This window comes from Ammospiza nelsoni, chromosome 13 (genome assembly GCF_027579445.1).
Source record: "Ammospiza nelsoni isolate bAmmNel1 chromosome 13, bAmmNel1.pri, whole genome shotgun sequence".
NCBI lineage: Eukaryota > Metazoa > Chordata > Aves > Passeriformes > Passerellidae > Ammospiza > Ammospiza nelsoni.
Window position 1 is genome coordinate 3,194,164 of NC_080645.1, and position 23,174 is coordinate 3,217,337.

Sequence of the window (23,174 nt, forward strand, 5' to 3'; positions counted from 1 at the left end):
CCGAGCGGGCGGGGAGAGGAGAGAGCGGAGCCGAGCACCTGAGCACGGCGGGAGGAGAGGGCTAAAGCCCCGCAGAGAACAGGCTGCTTCCCTCTAGGGTTCTCTTTTCATATGGAAACAAGCAGCGGGTGAAGCACCGCGGAGGTGCCAGAGCAGGCAGGCTCAGCCCGCAGCACCCAGCCTTGCCCGTGAAGCCACACGGCAAAGATGGGCACTGAGGGGCTCCAGCTCACACAGTGCAGGCACCATTGGGGGCATGAGAACCAAAGTGTCCTTTTAATGCTTGTGTCTTACCTTTATTAAAGGTGTTACAGAACAATAGCCAGAGCATGCCAGTTTGCTAGCAAGGAGGTTAACAGTAGAAGAGAACAAAAGAGGATAAACAACATATTGACATCAGGTTTCTCTATTTCTTTCATTGCTGTTGTCAGACAGTGATGCTGATTAAACAGTGAGAAATTGCCCCTGGAGGATACCAAAAATATTTCTTCTCCAAGTGATCCCAAGCTTTTGCTTCACAAACTCTGGAAAACTGTTTGGAAAAGTGAAGATACCACTGTCTCTTCAGGAACCTTCTTCGTTTTTGGATAGCTGTCCACATAGCTTACAGACAAAACAGGACCTCTTTTACCAAACATCAGTAAACTTGCATTTTCACAGTAGCACTGGGGGAAAAAAAAAAAGTCTGTATCTTGCTCAAAAGGGATGAAATGTAACTGAACAACCTACGGCTGTAGGTCTGATTCTTTAAACACATTCTAGTTTCCAGCTTACAGTAGAACCAGTCCAAGAAGAAGTCTGCTTACTTGGCTTCAGAGGACCTTACACAGTGAGTGAGGCAAATGTTACTAGGGCTGCACTTCAAAAATAGAGTGAAGAAGTTTTACTCATCCACCATACCATTTATTTTCTAGTATCAGTAGGTGACCATCTTTAAGGAAGTTGAGGGATAAGAATTGAGGAATATACCAGCTGCACTTTACAGATTAACAGCCACAGAAATAGAAAGCAACTCTACAATCCCAGGGTTTCACAAAACTAGTTTCATTTGTAACACTTGACGCAACAAGATTAACTGCAACAAGTGAAGAGAGCTACATCTGTAAAGTGCTATTTTTGTTAAAAGTGGCTAAAAAAAAGCACATCTACAACAGATTTGGGTACTCGGTGGTGAGATTGTCGATGGCCTCTAAGTATTTCATTTCAAGCTCTGTGTTTTTTGATGAAATTGATGAGCCCATTTGTTGAGCTATCATGAGATGTCACTGGAGCATCTGACTCCAGTTCAGGCTCAATTTTCTTGGCAAGTTGTTTTCCAAGCTCAACTCTGCATTTATAAAAGCAGGAAAAGAAAGAAAAAGCAATGTTAGTGCTAAAAACTGACAGTATTTACTATAAGTCATTGATATTAAAAATAGAAGCCAATAAAAAATAACTTCCCAGTGAACACTGTGATGTTTTACCCCTCAAAAATTACTGTTGAAGTATTCAACTCAGTCCCATTCATTAAAAACTGGAGTTCTCACTGTTCCTTAGCTGAGCAGACAGCTCAGATTACAGGATGTCTAAGTGAACATTTTATTTCCAGAGTCAAGCAGAGTCTTTTCACCTCAGTATTCACTTGTGTTATGCAGCCTGGCCCAGTGCAGAGTGCACTCAGCTGGCTCCTGTTCACTGTTGAACAGGACAGTGCTCAGAGCACTGATTTGTGTCACCCAAACAATGCCCAGCTGAGCTACAGCCTGGAAGCACCCCCAGCACCTACCCAGGAGTTACAGCCCCCCTAAGAACCCAGGATATTCCAATAACTGCAAGGAACAAGGCTGGTTCTACAGCATCCCCACGTCTCAGTTTTGGATGCCATTCTGGAATTTCATGTGTGGCAGTAAAAGCTGTACTTACTCCTACCACACTCTTGATCTCAGAGTTTATAGCAGACATCAGCTTGTACTAGACACAGTCTGCCATTTTCAGTTTCTGCTACTGTATCTGGTTATAGAACAAGCTGTGGTAGCACAGCACCAAAGCACGCACACGAAGACTAAGGCAGCTTAGTGTAAACTGATATTCTACACCTGTGGAGCAAATGCGCTCTTCAGAACAACCCTCACAGCCAAGGCAGGCTGCACCTGAACAATCTTATTTCCCAATCCCTCTACCTAAGCCATACAGTATGTTTACAGTTAATATTACTACAGATGAAAGAACATGATTAACTCCTGACTACATTTTTCAGTGACACAGTGACAGATTCCCCCAAGCTGCTGCTGCACACATGGAGCTCCAGCACAGCCCTCAGTCACAGATGCAGCCTGCATGAAACCAAGGGCTGCTGCATACACACACCTCTGCCAGAAATGCTGTCTCTCCAGCACGGGAAAATTAAGAGGTAATCAATCTATTGCTCATCAGATGCCACTCAAACTGCCTACTAATCTAGAGGTAAATAATTCTTTTTTCCATGCTACAGAGAAAACATTTTCCTTCCTAATTTTCAGAGCATGTGTTCAGCCTGCTTGACTGTTTTCGTCACAAATGCATCTTTTTTACATTCATAGTATTTTTCTAAATTCAACAGAGGTCCTTAGCCAAACTTGTTATCTACAAGTCATTATGCATTATAGCATGGTAACCTATCCCCAGAAAATCTGTAGTCATTTGTAACTATCCCAAAATCATGTGTTCCAAGTATAAAACCCTTTTGATTGTCTTTTCTGTAACTCATGATAGATTCAAGAATCTGTCAAGAAGTATACAAGACACAAAGAAAACTTACCCCCACTGGTCATAACTGTTAATGTCCCAGACAACTCCTTGAACAAATATCTTGTGTTCATACATGGCTATAAAGCAGAAAGAGATTTATCAATAAACTCGATCACAAAGTCTTCATTAGAATTCACAGATGAGAAATGTATTTACTTACCAATGATGGCTCCCAGGGTGAAGGGGTTGAGTTTTGTAAACATGATGGAATTGGTTGGTCGATTTCCCTCAAAGACCTTTCAAAACAAGAGATACATTGTCACCCAGTATGTTATAAAAAGTACATCAGAAACTTGCAGGTTGTGTCTTCATTAGAGTGCACACTGCACTATTTGCATTAGTAGCAAATACAAAGTTCTGAAAGCTTTAAAGGTCTTCAACCATAAAATGGTACAATTCCCACATTTTTTCTTTTTACAAGCACAATGGAAAATGTGTCTCCAAGTGAGGGAATCCAGGAAGTTCCTCTGGCTGCCCTGGAGGACTCAAGACCCTGTCAGAGGCCTCAAAGACCTTGGCACAGACCCCAAGACCCCTGTGCTTTTGATTTAGCCCTTGGAAAAAACAATTACCAACCTTATATGAAGAATTACAAGCCACAACAGTTTAAGTAGAATGACAGTGACTTTATCACAGGGTGAAAAATAGATTTTTTTGGGTTTTTAGAATGGGGGTTCAGGAGGCAAGATGGAGGGAACTGGCCATGTCCGGTCTTTCTCCTCCTTCTTCTTGGCCTCCATCTTCTGCTGTGATGGCAGCACTTTTAGATTGGTTTAGAGTAGAAGCTCACTGTCTAACACAGGTGATAGGGATTGGGAAGTTATTGTAAATACTGTACATGTAGTTTTTAGTATAAAAAGGTAACACCACCCAGGGGCCAGGCAGGAGTGCCCTGGACTGTCTTGCTGAGCAGACCTCAGCAGGGCAGGAGAAAGAATTTTATAGATAAGGAACAATAAACAACCTTGAGACCAAGAAATGAAGAGCCTTGACTGCTTCTTCAACCACCAGGCTGGGAAAAGAGGCTCTCTAACTTATCTCGGGGTCACTCTGACCAACTAGAGACCCCAAGATCCAAGCACCATTGCTGGCCACTGTGGGCTACAAGAAGGAACCCAAGAGTCACTGGGCAGTGCTGAGATAGCCCATGCTCCCTGGAACACCTCCAAGGCCTCAGAGCCACAGTGTGCTCCCAGTGCCCTGCCAAGGTGCCATCGGTGCCACCCCATCCCAGCTGCCCTGTCACCCCCAGCACAGCCCCCACACCACAGCCCCCAGGCACCTTGTGGGGAAGGAGCTTCTCCAGCGCGTCCCCGCTCAGCCCGGCCGCCTGCAGCTCCTTGCGCGCCTCCTCAGGCGTCTTCCCCTTCATCAGCGCCTCCGTCTGAGCCAGGAAGTTGGCCAAAAGGATCTAGCAGGTACAAACAAACACAAGGCACTGTTTGCATAGCTGGAATACTGGCACCTGGTGCTTGAGCCCATACCAAGACCTAGCCTAGACTTACAAATCTGCTTTAGCACTGTGGCAGTAAAGTATGTATCAATTTTAATACTGGCAGTAAAATATGTATCCGTTTTAGCTATTGCTTCTTACCTCAGAGTGCCAGGGGACTTAGACACTATTAACACATGTACTAAAGTCCATGTATCCAAAGACAACCAGGACAGTTCTGCAAAATCCTGCTCCTGCTCAAGCTGGCAGCAAGTTTCCTAAAGGCACCAGAGGAGCCTGGACTTCACACAGCCCTTTCACACAGTATAATCTATGATTTTATCTCATTCTACACCACCTCATGGAAAGCCAGGTGCAAGGATTAGTCAAAGGTAAATACAGATGTATTTACTTATCTGTATGCAGGAAATCCCCACAGCTTACCATACACCAATCCCTACCAATGCAGTGCAAGGTTCTAACTAATTGCTCCCAATCTAATGCTAGCCTGCAAATTTATTTTGGTTTTCTCCTACCTGAAGACACAATAAGCCTTTTACAGTCAAATGAAACCTTTTTTCCTGTTCTTTTGTGAAGTCATACTTAGAATTTTCACTTGTATTTGGTCTTACTTGACAAAAGATTACTATTACACAATGCTAATAGCACTTGTAATCTCAAATCACAACAAGAGTGAAATTCAGTGACTAAAGATGCTTTTTGTGAAGTATGCAGGAAATAGTTAACCAGAACATGTTTCCACCCTCAGAAGTTAAGAACAATTTTAGTTCATTGAAAATACTTAGTCAGATGATAAACTAAAAACTGGACAGGTTATGAGCATCTGTATAGAAGGCCATCACCCCAGCCATTAACGATTACATTCTCCAAATTTTGTTCTAGAATTTAATTCTTGAAAGCTTTGTCAGAGATGGTGCCACATCAGGTCTGAGAATTTGCTTCTTCCTACTCTACAAAAACTACATTTCTTAAAATTCTTCAAGGAATTTTAAACACTTAATGGCTCAACTCTTTCCAGCTTCAGTAGGCCCACAGTAAACACCACTGTCACTGCAATCACTTCAAGAATAAACATACCACTGCATTACATGTTACATATAACTTGCAATTATAATCTAGGTATTTTTAAATCTGTTGTGACTGTTGACAGAGCTTTTGTGTAGAGTTTCAAAGAGACAGTTAGAAATATCACATACTGCAATATCAAGTAAGCTTCAGTGCCTTGAGCCACAAGAAATGGGGTGCCCTGACAAAGAACTCACCTTGTGATGCAAGCCATTTCTGATGGGGTGCTGGGTCTGCACTGGGATCAGGAAGTCACAGGGAATCATGCGAGTTCCTGCAAGAAAAGCCAGGTAAATAACTCTGCTTCAGGTAAGTCTTAGAAAACCTTCACTTCTCACCCTATTTTCAGAGCTGCTGGCAGACTCAGTCATTTTTACAAGCTTTATAGAAGACCATTATTATTTGCAGCAGGGGGAAGTAACAATACAGCTCAGGAGTTTCAGCTTTGTTTGTCCTCCTTACTGTAGTTAAAACCTGCATCTTGTAGTCTTCACAAGCTGCCAATTAAAACCCATAGCAATGTGATGCTAGCTTAGATAGGAGTCCAACCTCTAAACAAGTGCAGACTCAGCAGCCATTCAGACTAATTCCAGAAGAAGGTATTTAACAGTTTGCTTACCTTGGTGAATGAGCTGGTAGAAAGCATGCTGCCCGTTGGTGCCAGGCTCTCCCCACACAATAGGGCCAGTGCTGTAGTCCACACGAGAGCCTTTCTTGGTAATGTATTTGCCATTAGACTCCATGTCACCCTAGAGAAGGGAAGGGCAGGATCACTCAGTATCAGTTTCCATATATACTTCAACTGCAATAAATAGTGCTTGTTTATAGAAATTTTCTAAGCATGAAGGATACAGCTGACTCATTTATGGACGCCAAGATAACAGACATATGAGGAAAAGGTCTAAGTGAGGAAATAAGCTGTATTGATCTTGGCACCAGCCTTTCAAGGCAATTGAAGGCACGCACTAAGGGACTGCAGTTTTATCTCACACACACACAGAGGATGCTGAAGCAGGGCAGAATGCTCCCTGCACTGGCTGCAGGCTGAGGCCAGCCCTACCTGCTGGAAGTAGGCAGCGAAGCGGTGCATGTATTGGTCATAGGGCAGCAGGGCGTGCGTCTCGCAGCCGTAGCAGTTGATGTACCACACCCCCAGCATGGCCAGCAGAACCGGCACGTTCTTCTCCAGGGGGGCAGTGTGGAAGTGATTGTCCTGCACCACACAAAGCAGAGTTACACTTCTGACAAAGCAACTGCCATCCCTCCCAACTCCTACATTGGTTTTATTGTTGTGTTGGTCCTGTGCAAGCTCCCCACAAACTGTCATTTTATCATCATTGAGGATGTGGGGAGCTGGACTTTAGAAATCAACATGCCTTCCATTTCCTTACTAACAGGAACAAATCTGAAATGGGCATCCCACACTCACCATCCAGTGGGCTCCTGCAAGCAGATTCTCAAAGTTGTCAAAACCTAACAATGGAAAGAAGACAGTTTGTATTTACTATTACAACTCAAACTTGATTTTTCCTATAGAGACAACTGTGAAACAGTTTTGATTCCTTGTATGCAGCCAGACTCCCAACTACTAATCAAGTTTAAAGGTGCACTCAGACTTCTCCTGATATTGCATCCCGTAAGCCAGACATTGACTTATGCTTAAAGCCCAGATTTCAGAGCAAGTCCAACTTCATAAAACATAACTCAAAAGCCTTTGCCTAAAATCTCCATTCAGACAGAATGAGCAACCAGAAGGAAAACAGAGGCCTTTAATACAGAGTCTACTTTGAGGCCACAGTTTTTAGCAAGTTTGAATACTTAATCACAGCCAGTGGGAGACACATCTGCCAAAAACAGGGCAAGGCTAGCACAGCAGGGATTTCTGCACTGGTGTGAGGAAGAACAGCTCTAATAAGATATTCTCAAAGAAAAAGGCTACCCCTCCCTTCCCTGTTCTCACCAACAATTCACCTGAGCTTTCTTTGCTTTGTAGTTAGGGTATTTAAACCTCCACTCACTTTCCCAAATTAATAGTTTCACTAAGGCTAGTCTTGAAAAAACAGAAATCCTGATTCCTACACAGCAATTGGGAGGTGAAGTGTTTGGACTCAAAGCAGCAGCTCTACCTACAGTCAGAGGCCAGCTGTGGGAGTTGAGGGGTCTAAGAGGAAGAAGTGGAGATAGGCTGGCATGTCAGCAGTCAGCACCAAATCTGTCTGACAGCAGCAGTGAACAGCTTATTGCAGATGAAACACTAAGTGCCTGACTTGTTTATTTTGCTCTTATAATAGGTTTTTCTACACATGAAAACTCCTATTCATATAATTCCAAAAAATACTAAACCAAATGTTATTCTCCTAATCCCAGTCTAAGGGAATTCTAGTTTTTGCCTAGAAAAATAAATGACATTACAGTTTCAGACTTTAAACATCTGAAAACAGTGATGAGGGAACAAAAGTAATCATCAGGCTCTATAGCCTAGACAAAGTACTGGAAACAAAAGGAATTAATAGTATAAGAACATAGTTAACAATGCTAAACAGAGCTCATATGCAGAACCAGAGACAGGATTTGGTGTTTGTGTGTGTATACTAAAAGATACTAAATATCCTGCTTAAAGTTTAGCAGTGTCACATGCAAGGTCTGATTTTCAACACTGCCACAGCTTTACATTAATCAGGCACTTTTGGTTTTGTGAATAAAGCAATGCAATTTGACTATTTGTCCCCAAGTATGGGGTAATTTCCAAAACTGTATTTGCAGTACTAAAATACCAACATTTCCATTACATTCCAGATTGTTTTTTAGCACCCACATTCAAGCACTCAGAGCAGGCAGGTAAATACTATTTGCCCCAAGTCTGATTCACAATCCACTGCTGTTAATGCACTCCACAGTTACATTCCTGAAGCAAACAGAGCAATTCTTGGCACGGTGACATCCCAGGAACACCTACCAATATGCAGGGCAATGGAGAGACCAATGGCAGACCACAGGGAGTAGCGACCACCAACCCACTGCAAACAAGACATGGCTGAGTTGGAGAAGTGCAAGGATTTTACATTCAAACTATTAGAAAACAGCAGTGTGTGTTTAGAATGTTCCCAGCAAAATCAATTATCCTTCTGGTTATAGTGCACTATGGATACTTGGCATAGTCAAGGGAACCTGCACTTTACAGTGCACCCTAATGAATGCCTTTTTTGAGTCTGACATTATCCTACTTGTCCAATTTTTATAACATCTCTTAAGTAAATAGCTTGATTCCAGTTAACTTCCAAATCCATTATTTGTAGCTTGTATAACTGCTTTCATAATATCACTCCTCTACAGGGAAAGCCTGCTTCAGCAAAATTCTGACACTTGGGAAAGGTAACATTCCAAACAACTCCTGAACAGCAGTTTATTTGTCAGGCAATTAGTCAATGAGACATACCAACCTGTTTCTAATTAAGTATAAGAACCAAGACTAAGGGCAGTGTACTTAAAATATGCATCTGCTACAAAATCTCTGATCAGGCTCCCATTTCTGATGCCTGACCTTTACCAGGCCTAGGTTATATACCATAGACACCAAGAGGCAAATGTCACAGCTTATAATAACTACTTGCATAGAGCAGTAAGTCAAGACTATCTCCTGTTACTCAGCAGCTGATTAGACAGCCAAGAACATGGAGGGCTCCTCTTCAGACCTTTGACTGGAAGATTTTAACAGACTGGGCAAGAGTTCTCTATTTTCCTTTAGTCAGGGGTTTTCAGTGCACTGCATACAACTCCTACAATTTAGGAGTTGCTGTTTTAAAACTGCATTTGCAGTTTCAAGACAGCTAGTTCAAATCATCTTACTTGCTTCAGAAAAAGCTAACAGTTAACATCTACCACATAACATCAGACATTTACTTACATCCCAAAACTCAAACATGTTCTCTGGGTCAATTCCAAAGTCTTTAACTTTAGGCTAAAATAAAAAACACCATCAGTTAAACCAACAATCACAAAAAGCTTTACACCAAGCAAGCAAATACAAGTTTGGTATCTATTAAATAAACAATCCTACAACTACATCTATTTTAAAAAATGCATTGCATCCATCACAAAAATTACATTTTCATTCCCAGAAATAACTATCACTACTCACAATTAAAAAATCAATGCCATACATTCATTTCCTGATGAATCTAAGTGGCCATACAGTTAAAGCTGGACTGATACTCAGTTTACATTTACCAGAACCATAATGTCAGTCCCTGACACCCTGCCAATGACTTCAGTGCTTTTCTAGTTACTGACAGTCTCTCTACTTCAAACTTTTGCATGAAGCACCACACAGTGTGCTCATCATAAGCATTTTTCAAATTGCCTCCACTATTTCAGCTCTTACCTAGAGTTTGAATAACATTTGCTTATATAACTGCATTCATACACAACTTAGGCAATTAGAGGTAACACTCATAAATAACAAGTCATTCCAGGCACAAGAGCTCTTGATTTCAGATTTAAAGCTTTAGCAGAAGAGCACACATCTATAATCTAAGTCCAGTCTTAGTACAGTTCAATACTCTAGAAGTATTTCAGTTACTCTGAGTAGGAAAAAAAAGCTTCCATTCAGGAGGAATGCAAAAATTTGGTACTCAAGTATCTTAAAGGATAGGCTTCCTTGCTAGATTTTAAGGTAAGGCTGCCTTAAAGGTACATAGGAAAAAATTAACTAGATTGACTATACTTACAGCATTGGTAGACAAGGCAACAAAATGCTTGGCCACAGCTGAAGGCTGAAATAAAAATAAAAAAATAGTTAGATCTAGAATATTAACTATTTTAATTTCTGGTTGTAAAGCTGATCTGCTACCATTTAAACAAAATGCTGTTGACTATCATCAGTTGTTATTAATTTGAAATCATCTTATTCACATTCAGTGTGGGATTTGGGAGCATACCCAAAGAGAACCCTCTGGGATATTCCCATCAAGCCCTCCAGAGAGGGGCACAGCCTCTCCTTCAGTGTTCCCAGCCTGGACACCACCACAGCTCTGGAGCAGATGGAGCTCCATGGACACCCACCACCCTTCCAGCCAGGGCAAAAAACCAAGACAACTGGAATTACTGATAAATACCAAGCTCCAGAGTCTTTTAGAAGGTGTTGTGACAAAGATGAGTTGACTGAACAGTAGTGTAAGGGGGAATTTCAAAGCCCAGCTTTCAAACTCAGTACAGCTACCCAGACTGGAACAGGTCACTGACCACATCTTAATCACCTGAACAGGCACTATCTGCTTTTTTCCTTTAAGAGATCAAAATAGGAGAGAATGAGCCAAACACAAGGTTTCTATTCATAGCACAGCCATCTGCCATAGAAATGTCAGTGTATTGTTCCAACCATAGCTTCACTTCTAGTTTTTAAAGACTTAGCAATAATTTCAATAATTTAGTACCACACACACTATCTTGTTTTCTCATTACTAGTAGTTCTACCAAATTATTGGTTAGCTCTAAGCAAACACTACACTCTATTACTTAACAGGCAAGATTTGGAGGAACAATGCATGAGAACCATTTATAATGAAAAACTAGTGGGTTATCACTTTGATTGGACAAAACAGCCTGTCATTACCAAAGCCCTGAAATGATCTAAGTACATCATCTGCTAAGCTTGTTTGGGCTGTTACTGGCTCTGCTCCAAGGCACACAGAATGACCAGGAAGAAACTGCACAACAAAAACTGCTGCATTCTGTTACTAAGGCTGCACATCTGGGACTTACATCGTTAGCAGCACGCAGGAACCACTCTTTGGCTGTTTCTGCATTGGTGATGGTTTCCTGTGTGGTGAAGGTCTGCACAGTGGAAAACAAGCAAATAAGTAAAACAGTACTCTTCACATGGAAACAACTTCAGGTTACTACAGCATCACATGTCAGATAACTAGAGCAGAGTGATTCTAGATGTTCATAACACAGCTGCTGCCAGATTACAGAAAAAAAAAAGCTTATTAATCCAGTGAACACTAATATTGCTAGATTTACCCATCTAGTTTTAAACTAGTATGTATCTGAAGTTGGAATAATTATTCCTCATCTCCTGCCTTCCCATTCCCCAAACTGTTTTGCAAAACCTTGAGACTAAAATTCTCTACTTTAGTATTTTTAGTAAAAGACCCAAGTTTTACTGTTCAACTAAAAACAAACTAATTGAACATCTAAACAGGATAACCCAGATGGACTGTCCTATTGTTCTTCCATTCCTACTTTTTCATGGAAGAGCACTCATTTCTGCCAAGACTCTCATCATAATTTTCCTTTTGCTGATTAGAGGAAAACATTTTCCTGCTTTACAAAATGTGCACAGAAGTTCAGTCATGCAGCTTTGCAAGTATCTACAACCATTCTGATTTACTCAGCCATCAAAATTTAGCTTTAAGGGTGAACACTAGACTCATCCTACTCTCATCCATCTCCAGAAATACTTCATTATGAAACATAAGCCTGTTATGGAAAGAAAAAAAATGTCATTCATCCTCTTCCAAACATACCCAATTAGCTAACTACAGTCTGGCAAACAAACTCAAGTGTTACTCTTTCAATCTGGCAGTTTTCTAAGCCTTTGAACTGTGATCCCTGGACTCATTATTGCAAGTGACCATCAGTATTACTGTGTGCAGTTTCCTTATTGCTCCATAAGCTGTGCTCAGCTGCAGCAGAGCCAAGATAAGCTAATGAGCACTGCAGAGCATGACCAGCACTGCACACACATTCACCAACAGCAGAAAGGTTCTACTGTGCTTGACAAATGAAGGCAACCCAAGTTATGTAACCATGGAGTTTGTCCCCACCTCCTTCCTCTGCCCAGACAAGCATTCCTCAGAGGGAGAGGGCTGCTGGAATTATTGCTTACAGAGTAAGTTCTTAGCAAGGCAAGACTTAAAGGCAGCTATTCAGTCTGCAGTCAGAAATAGGTGTCACCTTATGAAGTAGCAGCAGACTATCTTTACCTCTTTAAGTAAAGCAGCTTAGCTTTTATAGTGCTCAAGGAACTCAGCATTTAAGTTATTTAGGTGAAGGTGTTGTGACTACCCTATAAAATGGAGATTCTTAAAGAACATGCAATTCATTAATGCAAAAAAACCAGAACATTTAACAAGTCCACTGTACATAAAGGATCAAAAGTCCTTTAGGAATGAAATAATATCCAGAATTCCAAAGAAATAGCTACATTGGATCCTACATTCCACCTACAGAGACGTGCAGGAAAATAAACTTCTGTGAATAAAGCCAAAACTTGCATTGACTGAGAAATAAACCCCAGACAACATGAAATTGTTCCTATCTCTTATTTAGGTTAAGTAATTATCAGCATTTGACTTACAGATCCCCCAGTATTTCAGCAGCAACACAACTTTGTACTACAAGTTCAGAAAAAATCACAACAGGCCTGCTTAGAAATAATCCACAATGGAAGCCCCTGGTCTGGATATTCCTGTGGACAGCCCTCTCTGACTGAACTCTTCACAGCAGAGCAGGCCAAGGCAGAGCTTGTCTCAGACATACCTTTGATGCAATGATGAAGAGAGTGGTGTCTGGTTTGAGTTCAGCCAGGGTTTTGGCTATATGAGTACCATCAATGTTGGATACAAACCAGACACGAGGGCCTCCCTTGGAGTATGGTTTCAGGGCTTCAGTTACCATCAGAGGGCCCTGCACAGAAGCCACAATTAGATTTTATCCTCACTGGAAGCGTACACAGAGATGGGCAGGGTGTAGAGAAGTCAGGGCTTACCAAGTCAGAGCCACCAATGCCAATATTGACCACATCAGTGATGGCCTTGCCAGTGTAGCCTTTCCATTCCCCACTGCGCACCCTCTGTGGCAAAAAAAAACCATAAAACACACAACGACCATTTTATACTTGCACTAAAGCTACTGATGCTAACCCAGGACCAGGAAACAGGCTTTGTTTTCAGGTACTGTTGTAGAAAGTTGCCAAAGACAGCTTTCAAGCCTCCCAACATTAAGGCTTACACTCAGAGCCACCTTCTTAGCTAGACATTGTGTTATGTCTGAGATAGAAGCAAAAACACTGCAACATCAAACACTTAAAGAATTTAAAGCTCTCTCCCTACTGTGTGAACTGCTGTAGCATTTACAGTGTTTGCTAAGGCAAGAGACACCTATCCAAAAATGATAAAATCTTGGGCATTAAACTATGTGCAACAAATACTTGAACCTGAAGCTGTTCTTTAAGTGTCTTTAATTAGAAAGAGCTTCACTAACTAAGCTGAAGACAGTATGAATAAAGCCACAGAGATAAGAGATGTATTGGCAAACCACTCTAAAAGCTTTTCTCTTGCAAGTATGCTTTGCATTAGGATTTATTTCTGGGCTGCACCTTAACAGCACATGGTCTGTTCCTGTTCTATTCCTAATCTTTAAGCATCACTGAAACAAAACAAAATTCCAATCATTAACTGAAACTCTACACTGAATTTTGTCCATCATCTACCACCTATGCATTCAATCTGCTCCAATCACAAAAACCATCTTCCTGGTATCATGAATACTTCCAATTACATTCTCCAATTCTAAAGCAATTTTTCTACATAGCATTTAGTTATGCTGATATTTGCTCTCCTTCACTACAAATGCTTAAGCTTCTCATTTTTCCAAACAGAAAATCCATTTTTAGTAACAGCTTTCCTGTACCCATAGATGATATTGCCACAGTCCAAAAATTCCATCTGCTAAGTCAACTGAAACCAGCATTTTTGTTAATATTTTTAAAGAAACTGCTTGACATTGTTTTTATTTTGCAGAGAAGATACAGCCACATGAAAGTGATATTCACAGATTCTGATCATTGAAACCATAGAGCAAACAAGAGGATGGCACCAGTGAAAACCCTTGTTTTGCACTACCAAAACCTTGGCACTGTAGAATTTCTAGCTGATTAGACACTACAGAATTTCCATGGCCATTCAAGTCTCAGAGCATATGAAGAAAGTACCAAATCCACACCAGCTGGTGTCAGTTATTGTGGTTTTGGCATTTATTATTAAGAACAGAACAGAATGCAAGCCCATTCTGCATGGGTTAGATGCAAGAATTTGCAGTGAAACAGGGCTCTAGCACCTGGCTAAGACTCACAACAGCAACCAAGCAGGTCCAGGTCCTCACAGCCTCGTTTAAAATGCATTAAAACTACCCAGGTGGATACTCTGCAAAGAGAATAGAATTAAAGTAATTTGACCTAAAACCAGGAGATCCTTAAGGAACTATTTAAGTAGAGCATAATCAAATTGCAATTGAGCTGGCAACTTCTACCTCCCTCCTGATCTTGCACAAATGTTAAGAGGCAGTTTCTACCTGGTGCAGCCAATTAGTTGAAAAATTAGCAAGAAATAAATAATATTTGAATGGTACTTAATGATTTACAGGACTTCCCAAGTACACACAAGATTACTGCTGAAGGAACAAAAACTAGGGAGCCCATTAAAGAAAAACTGGAAACAGGGAGAGAAAAGTGGATCAATAAAATCAGCTCCAACTCCATGCTTGAGCCAGAACTACTGCAAACCTTAAAGAAGGACACAATTCAAGTGAACCAGCCTACAATCCACATGTAAGAACCTGGATGGGTATAAAACAAATACATAAAAAATAAGCTGTGGTGGTACTATACCTGACAGAAGTGTTTCATTTTGTCCAACACTTTGTTGACTTCTGGAACAACATCCTTCCCATCCACGAGGATCGGCACATTGGAGCGATTTCTCAGGGCAATGTGAAGCACAGCTCGGTTCTGAAACAAGGGGAAAATCAAGATGAGGATCTTCCCAAGTTACACCCCAGGGCCTCAGATCCTCATCCAGAAGGCAGTATAGTCATCAAGATTTAAAAATCCTTTAGATTAACTGGGATTAGTAGAGCAGCATTTTCAGTGTGTGTGCATACTCACAGCAGTGGCCACCTCAATCACCCCCTACTTCACCAATTCAGTGAGGGGGCTTACAACAGCACAGTATGCAAAGTAAGAGTTCACTTGGGAGAAAAGGCTGAAAACCCCTTTAAAAGTTCAGAATCCAGCAATATTCATGACCCAGCTATCTTTATTTTGGCATGCTTTAGGTATTCAAGAATGAAATTGTTTCTTACTGATGACAACACTAAAAAAATCAATTACAACAAGCAGCTGAAGTTATTTTCCCAGACATCTTCTCAATTATCCTGAGTACTCCATTTAATATAGGAAGAGAAATAATTTAAACATTTGACAACAAAGAATACAATAGCCACATCCCTCTAACCACTGCTCACAATTAAATACTGCCTAAACACTTGCACACCAAATATATGTAGTGGTTGTGCTATAAGAAAAAAATCTCTTAGCACACAGGATTTATGTTATTTCTCCACAGCTGCACATAAGTCAAAGCACCAAAATCTGCCCTGTGGTTTTAAGAGCTTAACAGTTTTAATCCAGAATGAAGGAATTAGTCAATACTAATGAACAAATTAAAAAATTAGTCTGCTCTACCTCATTGTTCCACAATGACAGGCACTGTGAGACAAAAACAACACAGACAATATGAACTGCCAAGTTATGATTTAAATACCAAATGCTAATTCAAAAATCATTGAGTTTGTGGTTACTGACTTGGAATACAAAAAACCCTCTTTCACTTGCTAATTAAAGTATACCCACTCAAATTTGGGGTGAACAGAGAAAATTTTTTGCAGCACTCAGCCATGGAATGGTATTTGCTAAGTACTGCTCACTATCAAGCTTGAAGGATGCTTTGTCTGGTCAAGAGGAGGAATGCTTCACCTGATCCCTATGGTTAAGCAGAAGTATTCCCTAAACACCATGCAGGCCATACAGCCTGTCCCCAGGATGAATGCTCAGATGAGTTATCCTGTAATGCTCTTTGCACCATATCCAGCTCCAAGTTTTAACTCATCTGGGACAAACACCTGGCAGTGACACACATGGGTGCACTATAAAGAACTTCCACATAAGCACACACCATGCAGCCAATGCCTGCAGCAAACAGACAAGTGTGGAATACTTCAGACAAAAATCCAAAGAATGTTCTACAGCAGATTAAGAGCAGTGGACGAGTCAGTTCTTGCCATCAAGAAGCTCCCTCCTGTCTTACTGCTTTAGGTTTATTCATGCTGTTTGACACCTGACAGCTTCACATTGTCCACATTCTCCTATGCCAGAGCCAAACCAACCTGATTTGATATTCTATACAAACAAAAATTACACAAACCCCATCTAAGTCACCTTCTGAAATGGAAGGAAGTAACTGAGGAATAGCCTGATATGAAGAGGTGTTTCTAGACTTACAAGATACACAAAGTGGTATCAAGACAGCAGGAAAAGAGGAAGCTAGCAGCAGAAACCAAACACAGAGTTTGATATTGTGTTTAGGTGCTTTCTGTGCAAACTGTACCCTTCTGACACTATAACTGCTACACCTGCTCTCAATACACAATGAAGAACAACTCTATAATACAGAGATGGCTAACTCCATGATAATTTGTGTTCCATAAGGCTAGTGAAAGGCAGTATGAGACAAAACAACCTCCAGACAGATTTAAGACTCCTCACCCTCCTTCCCTGCTTTCTTTTTTCAGTAGCTACATCTGTGAAATGAAGGCAATAATGCAGAAGGAACAGGAACCACTTCTCCAGTGAAACTGTATTTCTTTCTGTCTGTGCCTTTTCACAAACATGAATCATTCACAAACAATACAATGTCCAACTGCTGAGTTACTTTAGGCAAATAGCTTGTGCAATAGCTAAACCAGTCAATAGCCAACTCAAAGGAAATACTGGTTCCTCTGAATTTGCCTCAAACATACTTAGTAGCCCTAATTTTTAATGCAGACTAATTAAACCGACTGTACTGTGGAGTTCCCAGTTTTCATCCCATTTTTAACATCAGAAAAAGTACAGTTGGCTTTCTATATGTTTTAGTAAAGATTTAGTCATAACTAGAACCTTCAGATTTACAAAAGGAGGAAGGTACTCATCCTCTCACTGAAATACATGGCTAATTTCCCAAGACTGTTTATATTCTCAACTGTTAACTGCACCAAAAGACAAGCAGCATCACAAGAGATGAGGTCTTACACAATCCTCCCTTCACACCCTTTAGGCAGTTTACTAAGCTTTGTGAACAGTAACACCAGGCAAAAATCATGTAATGCAATACTCTGCTCCCTGTCCTTTGCAAGGTCTAACTCATCTTCCTCTCCACAAAATAGAAAAGAGAAAAAAAATACCACCAAAATCTCTAAAATAAGATGTACTGAAGGAAGGAGGTATTTTTAGTAAGAACTGTAAAATTTTCTCTTGAAGTAGTGCAGCAAAAATTACAATCACTGAGTATTTCAATGAAGTATTTAAAGTAAGTTTTTTCAGGCTTTGCATAAACATCCATAATAAGCACAACTGAAGTGGAAAGAACCATAGACAGAAATAGCCTTACCTCAGTGAAGTTGATCTTCTCTCCACTAAACATGCGCTCCCTGGCACTTTCCACACCCCTTGACTTTGCCTGAGAAAGGTAAATATAGATTCCTCTTAAAATAGTGGAAGCCAACATGCATTACAAAGATTCAGCTACATTAAAGAGTATGAACATTTAACACAAGACAGGGAAACAAAAATTATGGTAGATTAAAAGATCCACTAGATTCTAGGTAAAAAAAAAAAATATTTTCCTTTTCAAAGTACATTTTTATGCAAATATGCATTGAAAAATGGCTTTGTAACTCGGGGCTAGATGACAATGCAAAAATTTGAATCCTGCCAAGACTTGTAAACTGATGCCTTTTAACTTATATGTTAGCTAATGTTTATAAACAATGCTAGAATAGTGAGTTGCAGGTAAAAGTTATTTTGTTTATTAATGCAAGATTTTAAATAGTTACCAGTTCCATCAGCATTTTCATCACTTCTTCTGTAACAAGGTTCTTGGAGTAATCCAGCAAGATATCCCCATGGTCAGTATTCAGGGTCAAGCTGCCAAAAATCAACAGGTTGTTTAATTGCACATTCCTGAGGGGTGACTGTTTTAAGGGAGACAATGGTAACTCTGTATAGATTACAAAAATAATGGGAATCCTAATAACACTAACTCAGTAAAGAAGAGTGACGAATTTGCCCAAAAAGTTTCATAAAACGACTGCTGGTTTTTGAAAGCCGTGTTTTTCCACAATCTGAATTAGTGTCCACTTTCTGCTTGTGAAAACCCAAATACAATTAAGTGTATTTGATGTATAGTTGGACAATGACATATTGTTTCCACTAGCATTCTCTAGCAATAATCAGCTTTTTCCTAATGTATTATCAGTAAAGAGCTTTTCACATTGTTCTGCTGCTGGAAAATTAAACTGTCTTCCTAAAGGTCCTGTCATTCTTTCATACAGAGTCTTAAACAAGTCTAATTGAAAAATCTATACAACATCATGAACAGAAACATTGCCAACTACTATGCAGAATTAAATCCCATTTGTGCATGGTTTAGTCTCACTATCCTCATTGATTCAGTGGAGGGCTCCAAATTGTTTTACAAATTACCTGCAAGCTGCAGCCTAACCCATCAGAATAGAGGCACTTGTAGGTTCACATCTGAGAGGAAACACAGCAATGGGAGCCCAGCAGAAGCCAAGTGAGCCCATTTGTATTTACTATCCTTGTATCTGTGTGACAGGTTCCGTAGTTCCTCTAATCCTTTACAATATTGTTTTACCGATTTCTTCTTAGCAATAATTTCCAACCAAATCTATAAATTACTCTAACTGAAGAGCTGAATTCTGTAAGTTAGCCTTTGATAAAAGCACATCTTCCTCTCCCTGTTGCTCCACACACACCCCACAGGAAATTGCAGCCATCTAAATTCTGTGTTTCTGCCCTGTTCATTGTCTCCCCTGCTTCTTTCTCAATACCTGAGCACAGAAACATGCTCTGTTATTTTAGCCACCACACGTGCCAGGGACTTCACAGGGACACACCACAGCATAATTGCTCTTCACATATAACATGACAGAGCAGGCAAGATTCTTCAAAGGAAGAATGGAGCTGAACTCACAATAACAGTAATAACCAGCAAGGCCTTAACATTTCAGTGGTTTCACTTACTGTTAACTTCATTAACTGTTCATTAACAGTAACATCCTTCTTATGGCCCTAAAGTATAAGCATGAATGAGGAAAGGAAGGTGTCTTCAAGCACAGTCTCAGAACCATGTTTCTTTAATAGGAAAAGCAGTATCAGTGCTGCTAACCACCCTTCTGCTCAGGATGCCAACATCAATCCTGACACCCTGACCCCCAGCACCAGGATCCCTGGAATATGGCTAGCTACTGGAAGGACTGGTTGGGCTCACCTGCCACAATTGTTACTCAGATACAGCATGGAAGGAAAAGAGAACAAGTCTTTGATATTTGATGCAATTTATTTAAAGACATCTCAGACTTGAAGACATTTCACTAATGGTACAGCAAGACCATCAGCACACTAACACTTCTTCAGTTTCACTTCAGAGAAGTAGAACTCTTGGAATTCTCCTTCTACATTATACTGCAGCTGATAGCCTCTCCCAGTGCTCTACTCCACAAAGAAAAGGATTTCATGTTTACTTGAAATGTCTCCCACCTACAATTCATTACTTTACATATATGAACGAAAATCAATCTCACTAGACCTAGAAGACAAAATCTCTCATGAAATTATGGCTGGCTCTTCAAGCCACTGCTCACTTGAAGAAACTGCAGAAATGTGCTACCCAAGACTTTCCAGGCAAAGCCAAATCAAGGAATGGCCTCCCGATTTAACTTGCCACACACAAGGTGGAGCACACAGTGTACAATGCAATCCTGTGTAAGCCCTTATAGCAAGGGATCCATCCACCCTCTGTTTGAGCAGAGGCCCCAAGCCCTGCAGCTGAGCTGTGCTCTCCCAAGCACCCACTCTGCAATGCAGCAGCTCTGGCAGTGCTGCTCAGGGGGACAAGAGCCTTGTCACGTAGGCCACAGGCACCTCCAGGTGATGCAGCCTTAGCCTGCAGCATCCCAATGATTGCATCTCCCACCACATTACCCAGGTACACTCACATTCCATTTACTCTTATCCTTGACAGCGGACAAGCCAAGCTGCAGGAGTGTCATTCTAACACTTTCTGTCTGTATCAGGGGTACCTCTGTCACACCCAGACATCCCTTACCTGCTGAGTATGTGATGGCTGCATCATATCTCTTCTAACCCTTTCAAAACCAGCAGTTTCCACTGAACAACCCATGTTGATAAGAAGTCCTGTTCCTATCAGGCCTTACCTCACCACCTTGGGTGGCAAAGAAGGCAAAGATCACTTACAGGTGTGGCTACACTCCTTATCAGGCAAGCAGGACATACAAACTCTGAACTAGGAAAAAAAGTCAAAAGGAAGAAAAGATGTTTTGTATATATACTTGATAGGATGCAATCAGCGAGTGTAAGGTTCTTCCAATAATATTAAATAGACACTTGTGCCCAGATATAAAACACTCAGATTAAAAACTATTAACACCAGTCTGAAATCCCTCCAGAACCAGTATCAGGAAGCACTTTCACCTGGGTAGGTTTCTCTTTTCCTTTTAAATGAAGGAAGTCAATGATTTTACAACAACATCTACCAGAACTAAAAAATACTCATAAACCTTAATTTCACATGAGGGAGGTTGCAAATGACACAGGACCACGTGGCCAAACCACCAGAAAACAATTTTCCACAGATATTAGCTACCATCCTCCTGCTGATCTGGCTCAGAGCAGCCAGCACTGGCAAGAGCACCAGTGAAGCTATCAGCTCTGCAATTGTACTTTGCTATGAGGAAGTTCTCCTGGACTAGAATGAGATGGCTTTGCAGGAAACAGGACTGAAATAATTAAAAGAAAGGATTAAGACAGATGAAGCAAACTTAAGACTCTGCAACTGTTTACTTATGGGCAGCACAAAAGGGCATGAATTAGAGGAGCTATTTGAAATAAATAACTGCAGTAAAGACCATCTCACCAAAAAATACTGGAGATAAAGAAAACTTGCAATGGGAACTAAGTCTATTAGTGAGGATCTAGCAGATTTAATAAGATATTACTGATCAATTTCTTAAAAATAAGAAATGGCCCCTATTAAAAGGGCCAGGTGAAGTCAGTACTCAAAAAATTCAGCATAATTTTCTCATCGATTCAAATTATATTTTATCTCACATATATATATATGCAGGACTTCATATACCATCTTCAGTTACAACGTAAGAATTTTCTAATGAGCTCAAAACGGGGGAAAAATCCCTCTACGCAGGACAGCAATGAAAAGCTTGATGCACGCAACAAGTCTTATCACAACACTCTAGAATGGAAGGTCGGTTTATCTCTGTAACTCAGGCTCACTTTAAAACTCAAATCTGGGATGCATCACATAATATCAGACTTTTCCGACTGCTGCTATAGTACAACAACGTAACCACACACATGCTCTCTCAGCACGGCCTCCAGCAAACAGAAAATCCGCGTCCCATTTTACAAGATGAAGGCTCTGAACGCTATCACCATGCCTCCACTTGTTACTTCCTCCCCTACGCTGCAAGGCATTTTCCGTAGCAGCGATGGCGAGAGGCGAGGGAGGGCTAAACCCCCTCACGGCCCCCGCTGCCGCCTCAGGGCGGGCTCGTACGGGCACAGGGGGCTCAGGGGATGCGCGGTCCCTCGCGATTGTATCGCGGAGCTTATCGTGACTAAGCACGGCGCGCAGGAGGCTGCGAGTGCCGCCCCACAGTGCGGCTGTGCGAGCGCAGCGGGCGCTGTGCTGCCCGGCACGTACCCTGCTGCAAGGATGAGTCAAGGGCAGGCGGCGCGGCCGCCCCCCGGGCGCTGCGAGCGGCTCCCCCGCCCCCGGCCCGGCCCCCCCCGGCTCATGTGCCCGGGCCGCCATCGGCCTCGCACCGCCCGCCGTGGCGGGCACAGCACCGCGGGCCGAGCGCCATCCGCTCCCCGCCGGGGCTGCGCGGGGGGAGCGAGCGGAGCGGGGCCACGCCAGCCCTGCCCGCCAGGCCCGGCCGCGCCGCGCCCCTCGCGGCCCCGGCTCTCCGGGCCTCGTACGCGGCACCGCCCGGGCGCGGCAGCCCCAGGGCCCGCGGCCGCTGCCCCGCTCAGCCGTGGGGCCGCCCGGCCTCACCTGAACTTCTGGAAGCGATCCTTGTCGGCCTCGAAGAGCTGCCGCAGGACGAGCTTGGAGGAGTTGGCCTTGTGCCACTCCACCAGCTTCTTGAAATGGGGGTCGCCAGACAGCGCCATGTCCGCGGGATGAGCAGGCGAGGCGGGATGAACCGGGCAAGGCAGATGAGCTCTTGCCTCCTCTTCCGCTTTTATAGCAGCGACGCGGCCTCCTGCGGCCGCCCCGCCCCGGCCGAGCCCGGCCCGGCCCCGTCCCCGCCCTCCGCCGTGGGATTCCCTCCGTGCCGCGCCAGACGGGGAGGAGCGGCCTGCGGGTCCCGGCGCGGGGGCGGCGGGGACTGGAGCCGGAGCCGGAGCCGGAGCCGGAGCCGGAGCCGGAGCTGGAGCCGGAGCCGGAGCCGGAGCCGGAGCCGGAGCTGGAGCTGGAGCTGGAGCTGAGGCCGAGGCCGAGGCCGGAGCTGGGGCCGGGAGCCCCGGGGAACGCGTAGCGCTCTCGGTTGTAACTCCCGTGTGAGGGAATCGCGGTGTCCCCGCCACGGCTCAGCGCCTCCCGGGGCCAGTGTCCGCCCGCGGCTGTGCGGGTGCACGGTGAAAGCGCCGTATCTGGTCGGGCTGGTTTTACCCCGGGCCCGCCCGCGGCCCGTCCTGCGGCAGCGCTCGGAGGCGGCCTCAGCA

At 42.7% G+C, this 23,174-nt stretch overlaps 1 protein-coding gene across 1 annotated transcript; it reads right to left on the bottom strand.

Annotated features, from left to right (window-relative positions):
• Positions 1–274: 274 nt before the first annotated feature.
• On the bottom strand, positions 275–22,727 carry GPI (glucose-6-phosphate isomerase). Its single transcript, XM_059481290.1, has 18 exons — positions 22,501–22,727; positions 18,218–18,308; positions 17,773–17,841; positions 14,955–15,074; positions 13,056–13,139; positions 12,827–12,973; positions 11,045–11,116; positions 10,012–10,056; positions 9,189–9,242; positions 8,241–8,301; positions 6,714–6,757; positions 6,345–6,497; positions 5,904–6,033; positions 5,482–5,558; positions 4,049–4,177; positions 2,927–3,002; positions 2,777–2,843; positions 275–1,327 (listed from the first exon to the last, which is right to left on the bottom strand). The coding sequence occupies exons 1-18, from the start codon at positions 22,617–22,619 to the stop codon at positions 1,204–1,206; spliced, it is 1,662 nt and encodes a 553-aa protein (XP_059337273.1). The 5' UTR covers positions 22,620–22,727; the 3' UTR covers positions 275–1,203.
• Positions 22,728–23,174: the final 447 nt, after the last annotated feature.

Excerpts from the sequence above, each read along its gene's own strand:
- GPI (XM_059481290.1), bottom strand. The coding sequence starts at position 22,619 with ATGGCGCTGTCTGGCGACCCCCATTTCAAGAAGCTGGTGGAGTGGCAC. Across the intron at positions 15,075-17,772 it reads AGAAGATCAACTTCACTGAG|AACCGAGCTGTGCTTCACAT; the intron begins GTAAGGCTATTT and ends CCCTTGTTTCAG. Across the intron at positions 9,243-10,011 it reads TTGCCTTGTCTACCAATGCT|CCTAAAGTTAAAGACTTTGG; the intron begins GTAAGTATAGTC and ends TTTTTATTTTAG.